This window comes from Leucopleurus acutus, assembly GCF_964270905.1.
Source record: "Leucopleurus acutus genome assembly, chromosome: 3".
Lineage (NCBI taxonomy): Eukaryota > Metazoa > Chordata > Mammalia > Artiodactyla > Delphinidae > Leucopleurus > Leucopleurus acutus.
In genome coordinates this window covers 130,559,385-130,573,742 of record NC_139145.1, presented here as the reverse complement: position 1 = coordinate 130,573,742, position 14,358 = coordinate 130,559,385, and the positions used below count along the sequence as shown (strand labels likewise).

The window sequence follows — 14,358 nt, the reverse complement described above, 5'->3', positions numbered from 1 at the left end:
AAAAACTAAAAATAGAGCTGCCATATGAGCCAGAAATCCCACTCCTGTGTTTTTTCCAGAGAAAACCATAATTTGAAAAGATACTTGTACCCCAATGTTCATTGCAGCACTATTTACAATAGCTAAGACATGGAAGCAACTAACTGTCCATTGACAGAGGAATGGATAAAGAAGATGTGATACATTTATACAGTGGAATATTACTCAGCCATAAAAAAAGAATGAAATAATGCCATTTGCAGCAACATGGATGGATCTAGAGATTATTATACTAAGTAAGACACTTAGAGAAGGACAAATATCTGTTGATATTACTTATATGTGGAATCTAAAAAAATACAAATGAAATTATTTACAAAACAGAAACAGACTCACAGATTTCAAAAACAAACTTATGGTTACCAAAGGGGAAATATGGTGGCGGCGGATAAATCAGGAGTTTGGGATTAACATACACACTACTATATATAAAATAGATAACCAGCAAGAACTCTACTTAATATTCTTAATAATTTATACGGGAAAAGAATCTAAAAAAGAATGAATGTATGTACGTAACTGAATCACTTTGCTGTACACCTGAAACTAACACAACATTGTAAATCAACTTATAGTCCAATAAATTTTTTTTAAAAAAAGATGTTCTGAACCAGGGTGCAAGGCTTATCCAGCTTGGAACAGTGCTGTCTGTGCCAGAGAGAAATTAGAATGGTTGATTAGTGCTTCTGTGATCAACTGAAAGTGTTCACTGATTTGTTGATGAAAACATGTGTATGCTGCAATTATTAATACAGGATGATATAGTCTGAGGGACAGGTGTCCAAGGCTGTAGGCTAAGTCAGTAACCTATTTATTAGGAGATCTCTGTCACCCTTCACAATCAGCTTGCTCTGTGACCTTGGGCTACTTATTTGATCTGCCAAATCACGCTGTCCTACCTAGTAAATTGGAAATGATCTTCAAAGTTTTATGAAAAAGACTGTTTCCTAGGGATCACTGACTGAAGTGCTGGCTTTCCACTGATGTTCGTGTGTATGAATGGGAGGTTAAATATTTCTAAGAACAAGGTCATGCTGCTATAGTTGGATTTAGTATGATACATTGGTAGGTAATGGCCATAAAGCCCAACAATGACTCAATAGAAGAATAAAGGCTGAAGTAGGCTGAAGTGTTTGAATTTGTGGTTACAATTTAGTTCATGAGCTTTAAACACCATGGACACCCATAGGTGTGGAGTGTGGTCGCACATAGAGTTGCTTGGTTGTAGATACTGATTCCCCAGGATGGAGAATCATTTATTGCACAGTAAACTTGCTTTGCCCTGAATCTAAACAACTATATGCTAAAATAATGATGTTGAGTTTGATCCTGAATATCTCATTTTATGACCAGCAGCACATGTGGTCAATGAGAGGAGGCCTACTTTCCAGAACCTTTCACATATTTCTCTATAGACATACAGCGGTCCTGATGGCCACCTTGATGAACCTTAAGCAGCACAACATACCAGAGTACCTTTGGAATCATTAAGAAAAGATGTTTCATATGTTTCACCCGGAGTGTTAAATCTAGTTAATCACTAACTATGTAAATTGATGAAAGTTTGTTGTATTACTTAACATAGAACTTCCAATTCAACTGGAACCAAACAGTAGGCTCTGCAGAGTATCTGAAGGAGGAGGAGAGTGTTCAGGTTTAGTTCAAATGCCAGCTTTGCCACTACTGGCTGGTCAAGTAAATGAGCAAAGTGCTCAGCCATTTTGTGCCTCTATTTCCTTATCAATAATTTGGAGAAAATACTGGCACCTACCTTACAGATACAGTGTTTTAAATAGCACCTGTTCTACAGTAACCTCCCAAATGTGAGTTTCTTGCTATTATTGTTGTTATAATGAGTATTATTTAATTATATAGTTATTGTATGATTATATAATAGCATTTTCTGGTTTGCTTGGCACTTTTACCTATATTTTCTCATTTGAGCCTAATGTAAGACAAATGTCATAAATAAAGAACATAAGAATAAAAACATGACTTTCCCGTGGTCACAAAGCCAGTAAGTATTGCTCCTATGGCTAAATCTCCCATCTGACAATCCATCCCTCTCACCACATTATGGCATCTCCTTCTCCAGCCATGCTGGATAAATGGAGGGCTGTTATAATATGGTGTTCTCTTCCTGGGGTTCCAGGTTAAGGTCAAGACACAGAGCGTTCTGGCTCCTGGGCTCAAGGATCATCTTACTGACCTTAAGTTGTACACCAGCAGCATTGTGTGTCTCTAAGCCCAGATTAAAAGAATCACATTTGATGAAGGTTTGCACGGATTACTGTGGTTTGTTTTACAATGGCCAAATCTTTTATGATACCCTTCAAGTTCAGTGCCTTCCCCCAAATCATGCTAATAAATAAAAGATGTGTCAGCAGAAGCGATGAGAGAAAAGTGAAACCTTTGGAGAAAAAAAAAAATCCCATAATTTGTCACCAAGTCCCATTTAGGGATCCTGATTTCAGTGGGGTTTTGGTATCTTGTGACTTAAAGCACCCTCCTGTTAACACTGAGAAAATCCCCACAAGGATGCAAATAGTTCTGACATCTAGGCAAGTATGGATTCTAAGCAACTGTGCTTTCCAAAATCTGGATCCAATTGCTGAAAGGTGAATGATCTAGCCCTATAGCTTGCAAACATTAGAAAAGAGAATTCTGTTAATGCCAGATAGGAATTTTGTAAAGAAATTAGGAATTTAAGAGAGCTATATAAACACTGTCCAGAGAGACAAATGCAAGGGAAATAAATACAAGGCAAAGAGGGCTTGAAATATTCTCTCTTTTATAGAACCTGGCTTAACTCATGCTCGCTCCTTCAGCTCAAATCCTGCGGTCACTCACTCGGATTTTAACAGTAGAATACACAGTAACTAAAGAAATTCGAGCTCAGATACCATCATCTATCTTATCTTAACTAAATTTTAATTCACAAAAATTGCTTTTTGTTGTTTATCTTCGATACGGCTTAAGAAAATAAGTATTTCTAGCTCATGAGAGCGATTTTGACATGGATTCAAAATATTAATCCATTTTTTCCTCTTTTGGCCCCAGGAGCTGGGATGAAATCACATGATTTAATCATTCTGAATCCATGTGGCTCCTCAGAGATAGGGCCAGATGTAACCAGAGGATTTATAGGGTGTAAAATTCAGAATGGATTAGGACAGCATTTCTGTGTTCAACCCAATACATCCTAAATCAACATTCCCTGGATGGACCAGAGCAATCTCTGGCTGGCCTAGTGGGGAGGTTGTCATGGCAACTGACTGGCAAGCTCAGCCCGTGGAATGTGAATGCAAACAATAGTGACAAGGCTGTCTACAGAGCAGCCTACTAAGGCTGCTTCTACCCAGGTACAGTGACACATCAGTCGATGCGTGAAACTGTCCCTGCATTTTTTTTGTAACTTCTTGCACTTCTGGCAGCTTATTTGAAATTTATCGTGTCCTTTCCCAGATGTTGATAAAACATTGCTGCTGACAGGTAACAGAAGGTATGGAAAAATCAGCACCAGTAGCTAGCTGCAATGGTATACAAAGCCCTGGAGGGCTGTTAGGCTAACACCACTCAAATTTCCTAAAGGAGGCTGGAGCACGCTTAGGGTAAATCCAATGATTCTTTAGTGCCACCTTATGTCCAGTTAAATACCGGAAATTTACCAAAGGCCTACCCTCAAACACTTTACTAGGCAGCAGTAGGACAGACATGGAAAAAGTTAGAGCTGCATTATGTGGGAGTTTGGGAGTCCCTTTCACAGCAGAATATGAACATGAAGTCTTCTAAGCCTGAAGTTAAAGAAAAAATGAAAATTAATAATTTTGGTAGAATCTGAAATGAGGAAATTAAAAAAAAAGATGCCAAATAACCGCAGACCTAGAAAAGATTAGAAGAGGCTGCATGCTGATCCAGGGGTTGCAGGAAGAGATGGCAGAGACAGACTGTGTCAAGGATTCTTCATGTCGTCCTTACTAACTAACTCTTGCCAAGGCATTGTTTTTTTTTTTTTTTTTTGTCTAGAGAAAAATAAGATGTGAACATCACTAATTCGACTTTATAATTCTTGTTAATGGATAGCAAGATGGTAGCATTTGTTCAATCCTGCCTCTCATCTCCCACCCAAACCAAACCTACCAGCCACTGCTGTCCTACCATCACCATGTCCCATTTAATTTCCGCAGAAGTATGAAGTGACCAAGCTGTGTTTCTTTGCGTTTCTTCCAGGTTTTGAGTTTTTTGAAACAAGTGCCAAGGATAACGTTAATGTGAAGCAGACATTTGAGCGTCTCGTGGATATCATCTGCGACAAAATGTCCGAGAGTTTGGAGACAGATCCAGCCATCACTGCCGCAAAGCAGAACACGAGGCTCAGGGAAACCCCTCCTCCACCGCAGCCCAACTGTGGCTGTTAGTGTCCCGGTACAGGCAGCTCCAGAGGGGTTGGTTGCTAAAAATAGCATTTATAAATGGTCAATTAGCCTTCATTTATACTGCCTAATAATTATTTGAGGGAAATCTTTGATGTCTGTGGCTCGAACATGCGTTCAATTCCGGGGAGATTTCCGGTGTTAATAAGTGACAAATATGTGATCTTAACTTTGTAAGGACTATCCATCTATAAACATCAGATGTTTGCATGTGATTTGTTATTTGTCTTCTAGGCTCTTTTTGTTTCAGGTTTCTTAGATTAAGCTACTGCTGGGACCTCTGATTATAATTTCAGTACAACTGAGTTTTGGGCTACGGGTTCAAATTATGCTATTCACTTGTAGGGATGATAACCAAGAAATTGGTTGTGTGTGTGGTGTGAGCAGGGCGAGATCTCAGGAGGCCTTATTTGCTTTACTCTCAATCGAAAATCAAGTGGAAATGTTACTCATGATTAGGGAGAGTCATGGGTCTGGTTGGTTTACTGTTCAGGAAAGGTATCTATTTTTCAGTGTTATTATAACTGAGAAGACCATTGACTATAAAGAACTTGAAATATTGTTTAAGGCCCTTGCAAATTTACCAAGAGATTAATATTTACCTGACTGGAAGTAGATTTTAACAGTAGTCTTAGTTTAGATGTTTAAATAAGGAATACCTAACCCAAGACTGCACCACCCAACATTCTGAATATTTGAGGGCACTGACAGACAGAGGTATCTGCTGAATGTGTTATGTAACAAGCGTCTTAACCAAGAAGGATATGAGTAGCGGTGGGATTCCAAGGCCTGAGCTCCCCCCCATGACATATACCACCGCGACTTTCTGGAACAATTACCAACTCTTGGAACAGAGGTCAAGTTGAAGCCTGTTAGAGCACCTCTTCCCATAGGATGTAGGCTTGCTTCCCCAAACATTGCCTTCTGCTCGCACCTCCCTTACCTGGCTAGAAGTCAGTTAAACAGTATCTCCATGGCTCTCAGATTGAGGAAAAGACAATTATCATCTCTAATCCTTTTCAATCCAAGTATTTATACCTTTAAGGCGTATCCCCATTCTGTAAGCCTTTAAACATGCTTAAGTTACTCAGAGACCTCTCTTTGGAGCTGAGAGTTACAGAAAAATCTTAGGGTGCCATAAGCAATTTGAGAGGAGAAAGGAAACCATTTGAACACCCAGATTCTATCTCCTAGAGATTCCTTCTCCTGGATTTCCTGAAGACCATATATGATTAACAAGCAAACCAATCCCACCAGCGATTCTAAGTGAGGACTGAAAAGAGACACAGCATCTGTATCACCACCCAGCATTGTTTACGGCTAGGACTTTAAGGCAGCAGGCACACATTGGCATATTTGGAAGGGCAGTTCCATTAAGTGAACTTTCCCCTTTTGTGGTGATCATGTAAAAGATTTTTTTTCTCTTTTCAAAAACAGAGACGCTTCCCATGAAAGTATTGAGCGCAAGATTCTTGAGCAAGGATATTGATAGGGAAAGATGCGTATCTAAAGAGATCTCTGGAGGATAAATGCCTGCAAGTCAGGGAACTAGGTCACATATATTACTAGTAAGTTAGAAGATGAAAATTACTGGAGAAAGCATTTGGGATGTCTTAAGCATATCCACATTCTTATTATTGCTCATCTTAGCTTAAGATCCACTAATTGGCAATAAATCTTCACTTTGGCACTCTGCAAGGTAGACCTTAGCCTAGTGAAGACAAGAAGACATTAATGCTTTATTAGATTTTAATGGGGCAACTAGCTTCAAAAATCACAGATATTAAAGTGAAGGGAAGAAAGAGAAGGCAGGGGCCATCAAAGCAGATTTGTTTGCAACAGAAGCCTGTTTGCATGATATTGTGATATTTCTTTAACATGGTCTAGAAAATGGCCATGTTAAATGATATAGCTGTTAAGCTGACTTTTACAATCTAATATGAAGCAATAGAACTAGGAAGACCTTCGCATCCTCTCTCAGACCTGATCTCACATACATACGTACAGATGTCAACGACCTCAATATGATGTCTCAGATGGCTTTTTCAGAAGAACGTGGATATGCATATTATTGTAAAATGGAAAGCAAAATCAGAGAGGGTAGAAAATGGGAAAGAAAGTTGAGTTTCGCCCTCTTGTAAACTCCTTCCCTGCCATTGAAATTAAACGGCTCTAGAACCAGAAGACCTAAGCCAAGTACCCACTTCCACAATGTCAAACATACCAGACTTGAGCTACTGTGTGCCAGTCGGGAGCAGAATGCAAGAATGGCCCAGGTGCCAGTGCCAAGGGACATCCAATAATTTCTATTTTTCAAACCTCAATGGAAGTAGAGGCTTACTAATTGATTCTCAGTTCTGAAGCCCCTACCCCAGTGTGATTTTCTAAGTGAGACGCTTCCAGAAAGGATCGTCACAGAGCTCACTGAATTGAGCACCTATGCTCCTGCCGTAAAGCACATGAAAAGAGAAAAATTCTCGACTCCTAATCTCATCAAGAGATCCTGGTTTTAGAATCAAGTCTGGCAAAAGACGAACCAGCCTAGGATTCACTAAGTAAACTTCTACTGGCATCAAGCTATATTATTTATAACACTGTGGTTCCGAGGTTTTTCACCCTTTAGGCCATCATGCACACAAATGTGTATACACACACACACGCATACAATATCGCCCATAGTCTGTCTGCCAACAGCTTAAATAACCACAGATCATTTTTACTAATGGCCTAACTAAATTTGTATTCAAAAGAACAAAGACATCTTACAAAGTGTACGTTTGTGTTAGTGTGTAAATTGTAGACAGCCATCCTTTGTCTTTGATGCAACTCAATTAATTAGTGTTTCAAGAACAAATTTCTCTTCCTCTGTCACCCCTCTCCTCATCACCCCATCCCTCCGATTACTTTTATAATCAAACCTTGATTGTTTTGAGCAGATACTTCCAAGAGCTTTGGTTTGGGGACATTCCTTTCTGTTCTAAATGTAAATGAAAAATTGGACTGGAAATTATTTCCTCTAAACAGCCATTTAGGACTTCCCTGGTGGCGCAGTGGTTGAGAGTCCGCCTGCCGATGCAGGGGACACGGGTTCGTGCCCCGGTCCGGGAAGATCCCACATGCCGCGGGGCGGCTGGGCCCGTGAGCCATGGCCGCTGAGTCTGAGCGTCCGGAGCCTGTGCTCCGCAACGGGAGAGGCACAACAGTGAGAGGCCCGCGTACCGCAAAACAAACAAAAACAGCCATTTAGTGGACCCGCATTTCAGCTTTTGGGGCTGTGAGTGGATGTAGAAGGTGCATGAAGTTTCTTAAGTCCTAAGATGGCAGTTTACAAGTTAGCATTATATCTATGGGCTTATAAGAAGAATTAAGCCAGTGAATTAGTTCATTGCCCCCGCTGAGCAACCTCTACTGCCTTGATAAACTTCTAACCACCTCTTTAGTCTAACTTAAAATCATTATCCCTTTGCCCGCCTAGTAAACAAGTGCTAAGATTTTTATTTGGAATGGGAACTATGATGATGTCTTTGGTTGTTGCAGAAAGCCTCAGCGTTATGTTAAATATGAACTATGAATTCCACTACAACCGCAATTATACAAGACATCTACATACTCAACAAACAAATATGTATTTCACCTACTTAACTCTTATCCAGATTAATAATGGCTCTTTGGTTCAGCACATTGGTTATCTTTCAGGAACTAATTTAACCTTCCCATTTTAACTACATCTATACTGAGGATAGACTTTCAGGGATGCAATGTTCTTGCTTTAAAGTAAAATACAGTCTACTGTTAACTGAACTTCCATGAAGCAACATTAATTTTGGAGCGTGGTAGTCAGTAATCAGTGGCTCATTTTGATGTACTTTATCCAATGTGTCTCTTCGTGCTCAGTGAGGATATACTGTGCCATCCTTCAGTCAACTGTGTGGCATCTGTGAGACTATGTTAAAAATGTATCCAGACTCTCCCAAGCTATCCCAAGGCTGAGGTAGCAGCTGCATGTGAAATACTAAGATAAATCTTAAAGTCATGATTAAAACCCTTCTAGGTCAAAAAGTGTTTAATAATTTCCATCTACTATTGGAATGCTCCATCAGGGATTTTTGGCGTGGCATACTTGGGAGGTAGCCTTTCTGTCTGAAGAATGCTCTCTCTCTCTCTAAATTATAGTTTGCATGACTGGTAACTAGAACTCTTTGTTCCTTTGTGTGCGTACTCACTCAGTGTGCCATGTCAGGCTGCCATGTGAGCAACTAGACCCATGTGGCCTTTCTAATCGCCCCCTAGAAGATGCAGCCACTCCAGATCTGCTTGGCTTTGCCCATTTGTGTATAATACCTGTGTTTTAGGGGTCTCAGTAAAATGGTGAATTCTTTCTGATCAGCTGAACAATCAGGGTCAGCTTTTTAGATTCCTTTATATTTCAGATAACTTTTTGATCAAAGCCAGTTAAAGACAAAAACCTGTTTTATATTCTGAAACAAATTAGGAAAATTGAGTAAAAGATGGAGTTTATAACCAGGAAAAAAGGCATCTTGATTATCTCTACAGTGAACCTAAAGGGTTCCAGGTTCTAAAAATACAATATCCTCTAAGGGGACAAAAACAGGTCTAGAGAATTTATTTAAAATATAGCCACCTATTGTTGTTTCATAAATAAATGTTTTTTTCTTAAAAACCTTTACAGGAATGCTTGACACTCTAGTCAAATACTTCGCTTAAGTAGATTAAAATATTTACACTTGGGCCACACAGGTCGTGTTGCCCCTCCCAGCACATACACACTCAAACACAGATACCTTTTCTATGAAGGAAAATTTCCATATATGGTGCTTTCTCAGTGCTAGGGAAAAGGGAGATTTTACTATGCTCCAACAACTGTAACTGGCATTTCCCTTAAAAAGGTCTACAAAATAGATTCTTCACACTGATTTGATTCGCCTCTGTGCAGAGAATTAATTCCCATTAAAAGGGGAGGATAGAGAGAATATATTTTGCAAACCTTCTAGAGAAAAGAAATTATTTCAAAGCCTCTGTCAGAGTTCGAGTATTAAGATCAGACCATGTAGCTAGTGGACAAATTGAGCTTTCTATTTACAATTCTCTTTTCTACTTCCTGATTTTTTTTATCATCTCAGTTTTTTAAAGCACTCTCCTCACAGAGTGACAGGACCAAGAATAGGAAATGAGACTCAAGTTTCACCATTTACCTCCCATCAGTACAGTTAGTGGTAGAGTTTCAACCGGTCATTACTTGCTGAAATGAGGTTGGGGGGGGGCAGTACCTGTGTATTTCATTCACCTGTGTTCATACTTGCCTTCATTGTGGACAACTGAGAGTTGGCTGTGGCTTTATTTCTTGATGGAAATGTTTCCATGGTCATATTATTTGGCACTAGAGGTTGCTTAGGTTCATGAATGCCATTCTTAAAGATGCAGATGGTACATGAGCCATAGACACCTGGCCTTTCAGGGACGTGAGCATAAATTACATCTGTCTAGTGGTTCCATACGCCTCATAAAAGTGAAATCTGGGGATTGTTCGCTGCTTCAGTATGATGGTTTTCCATGCATTGTCTCATCATCCCTAGGATATGTGCTGAATGAAAATTTCCTGTAATTCCTGTTAATATATTGTTAATGTCAGACGTGATGTGATACCGTTGAACTGTCCAAATGTACAACTACTTAATGGTGTTTGTGGAACTGAAATGTCTTAAATGTTGCATGAAATATGTTATAAAAATAGATTTGTTTTCTATTTTTCAACACCTCAGAATTGAGGGTTCATGGGCCAATAAGTGCAATATTTAATGACTTACTCAGTGTATATAAACTAGTGTGAAAGAGTGAATTATAATGAATGTGTGAGATGCTTTGATGGCTGTTTGACTTACTCAGATTATTTCGTGTAGCTGTATTTGTCTAGTGGTACAATTTATACAGTAAATACCTTATTGGTGTCATGTGAAACTCCTCTTTGCCTACTTCAAGGTATGTTTTTTTTCCCCCTATAAGACCAAACATTTAGGATCTGGGAATATATGTCAATTTTGCCTTTTAGAATTGTGGATTTTGTTTTCAAGACAGAATGGCTGTTAGTTTATTTTGTATAGGCATTCCCTTCTTTAATTCAGAATCTTCCTTAAGCCTTTTATAAGAGGTTAATTTAGAAACCTAAGAAAAAATATGCACATAAGGAAAAGTCATTTTTATTTTTCTCTGAAATGTTGATCACATGTTCTGTCTCCTAAGAATTTTCACTCATATTTTTGTGTATATTTCATTGTCACTCAACCTTGTGTTTGGTTTGCAAATTTAACACTGTCAATCCTAAATCCTAAAATATTGATGTCTTTTTAGGTTGTTGCTAGTGTTATATTCACTTTCAATTCTCAATTGTCCACACTGATAATATAGGAGAAACAAGTCAGAATCCTTAAATCACTTTGGTATGTCATCATAAACTCATATATTCGTCCTCATACTCCCTTGGTTAATCTCATAATTGGTGGCATAGAACTTCAACGAGATACAAAATCAAGAAATTAGGCCTGGTTGCTGGATTACCAAAAACTATGTATTTATGTATATGAAGTTTCAAGTAGGACAACTACCTTAAACTCCTATTTGCCATTTTAATTTTTAAGGCAAAACACTCATTGTAATACTGTGTTTTGCCTTTTCATTTAGTTAGAGTAAATCATGATACCCTTGGGAAAAACGTTGAGTTTTTCACTAAAAATGATGAAAAACAGTTGGTTTTAGATGACCATGGCCCTCTGTACATCACAGGAAGCCTTCAGTTCTCTCTATGGCAATTGCCTGAAATTGACATGTGAGAATGTGCCAATCATATTAAATGGCTTTGGACCACTACCAGCGATATGTGGCCCTATTTTACATGTGATAGCCTGCTCTCGGACCCACAGAAGTCAAGTAGAGGTGGGTGAAACAGGGAGGTTAGAGACTACTTCGTGCCAAATTTTAAAAAAAGAAAAATATAAGCAGGTAGCCAACATTAGAATGATAATTTAAGGGTGTGTTTAAATGTTTAGTCGTCAATAGTTACTGAATACCATGTACTCAGTGCTGTGGGAATCAAACATGGAAGAGGTATGGCTCTGGCCTCTAATAAGCTTACTGACTGAAGAACAAGGAACGAAATACCAGGATATGATCTAAATGCTATGTTATGTCAGGCTATAGGAGCACAGAGAATGTGAAACCTACAAAAACAGGAAAAGTCAAGAATGGCTCCATTGAAGAGGTGAGACATGATCCCAGAAAGAATTAGATAGAGGAGATTGTGCCAGGCAAATAAATGGGAAAGGTCACAGTTTGTTCCCTTGAATGGAAGGGGGACAGAGCTGGCAGCTAGAGATCATTGTTTTCCTCCAGAGAACCAGACTGGCCCTCGGAAACCCAACGAATTACCCCAGTTTGGTTCTCTCTGTTTTTATCCCCATGAGGAAAGCAAGCTGCAGTATCGTCATATTCCTCTGTGCTGAACAGCCCCAGACTCGGGCCCAAAACACAAATTAATCTGAAGCTCATAAGAACAGTAGATTTAGACATTTTGCCCATGCACCAAACCACAAGGCATTGTCAAATCCAGTGTCAACCAGGCAGATGTGAGCCCAGAGATTTTTCTGTGGTTCTGTGTTTCCCATAAAGGGTGTGGGGAAGTGCATAGATGAATACCTTCCTTTGTAACCAGGCACTTTCGGCTCCTTCTTAGTGACTGCACTGTGGAGCTCTTCTTGAGAAAAAATCGAGTAACGGCTTAATGCTTTCATATAGTGATCGTGCTGTTTATTTGAACACTACTGCTGCACAGCAAATATTATGACTCTTCATGTGTCCACAGGAGCTCTTGTCTGGGTTTAACGCTATAAAGTGTATTCACATTGTGAAGTTTTAATTCTCTTTATTAAAATTAATTGTGTAAGAACTGTATGTGCTCTATTAGGTATTAAGTTTGTATGTGAATTCTGTATAGAAAGTGGTTTTTGTTCTTTGGGTTTATCTTGTTTTATTTGGAGATTACAATAAATATCTAAGAGACTATATTCCTGAATTTCTCAGTCTTGGTCTGAGAACATTTTTCATCTCCTCTCAATTTGTATTACTTTTGGTTCTAGGATACCTATTTCCATTTTTTTCCTTCCTCATCTACAATCCTAGGCACAGTGCTGAGCTTGAACTAGAGACGGAATGAGTGTATTTTTATTTAGGGCTATGAGTTTCCTACACATGATTTTGGACTTAGGCAAAGGAGTTAACTCTAACATTTGTCATCTTTTAAGGTAGGTAACTTTTTATACCTGACTGACTATATTCCAGAATCAAAGCTCTTGGTTGTAGAATCAAGAAAGGCTGCTATGGTATTAAAAAGTCACCTCTGCTACCTGAAGACCATGTGTTCCTGTATCTGAATTCTAGGATCCAATGATTATTTTGCACCCTACTGACACAGCCTGGGAAAGAAGCATTCAACCAGGCAATGTATGGATGGGATGTGTGAGTGGTATAGGCTTTTTTAAATGAATGGTGTGTGATGCAGAGATGCTTCAGGTAATATGCAGGCTTGCCTTGGTCTTGGACCTCAGAGCATGGTGAAGCACCCAGTTATCCATCTATTTGCATCACAGCAGATCTACTACTAATTTTAAGATTGCTTAATGTTCTAATCATGCCAACAGCTCTATTTCCACATATTTTCTTTCAAATATGCCTCTAAAGCTGTTTCCCAAACTCTGTGCTAAAAATAAGCCAAGCAAGACGGTCCTAGGAATATCCACATGGGTCCACAGGGTCAAAATAACTTCCTGAACAGAACTCAGTGACAAGAGGGTCACCTGTCTGTCTAGACAAAGCAGGCAACATGAAAAGAATCAAAATGAATGGAAAATAATAAATTAAGGGACTTCCAGTTATATTAATCAACAAACATTTATAGAATGTCTTTTATGTGCTAATTTCTTGGTGTACATGAAAATACATAAATAGAATACTACCTCAGTGAACTCATACAATTGTGATAGAGGAAAATGTATAAGTTAATATTAATAGATTACCACAGTTTATATATTACTCTTTCCTAATATTTGTGTCTAATAAATAATTGAAGTGAACATTAGAAAGTTGTTTCATTCTAAAAGAACTCACAAAAATGTCTTCTTGAAATCTTATGAAATACATCTTTTTAGACAAGAGTCCTCTATCCTTAGGTAAAAGTCTTGCCAGTAACAAGACCTCAGAAGAACTACACATGCTTCATGGTCATTCTGAGGTTTCTGTGGCTAAACCAGTTCCAACTGGTTTTAGCAGGAATCCCCCTCTATGTTCACCCCTCAGAAATAATCACCCTGGCTTTAATTTTTAAAAAATGAAGTTACTATGTGTCTATTTTTCTCAATAACATTGAAAAGGTAGACCTAAAAAGAATATATCTGGCACCCTCAGAAGATGCTAATCATTTTTGCTAGGTTCCTATTGGTCCTGAAAAAGACTTCTAAATAAAAGGCCACATGGCAGGCTCTGGTCTTGGACACTTCTCGGGAACACTCAAGTCTGAAGGTTCTCTTTTTTCTCCTCTAAATTTCTTCTCACTTCACCCCATACCCACCAAGTCCAAAGAATCTTTAGTCTGGTGGAGAGGTAGTCTGACTGCTCAACTTTTCTTCCTAATCTATTTTTTATGCCCCAAGTCCTTCCGCACTAGAATTTCTTTTTTATTAATTCTAAATCCCAGGCAATTTCAACTAAAAATCATATTCTTTTTTAAAGTATATTGTTCCCCCCTTAAAGCAATTCTACTGACTGAATGGTAGAAAGGCAAAGATAATATATTGTATAGACAATATAAGAAGGCAAGTAT

At 38.7% G+C, this 14,358-nt stretch overlaps 1 protein-coding gene across 1 annotated transcript in view; it reads left to right on the top strand.

Moving 5' to 3' along the window:
• The window catches only part of RAB3C (RAB3C, member RAS oncogene family), a gene marked incomplete at both ends in the record, with an annotated part of 309,288 nt that extends 304,831 nt beyond the window's left edge, over positions 1–4,457 (top strand). The window contains one exon of the mRNA XM_082837397.1: positions 4,270–4,457. Within this exon, the coding sequence (XP_082693523.1) occupies positions 4,270–4,457 (188 nt within the window). The remainder of the gene's footprint in view (positions 1–4,269) is intronic.
• Positions 4,458–14,358: the final 9,901 nt, after the last annotated feature.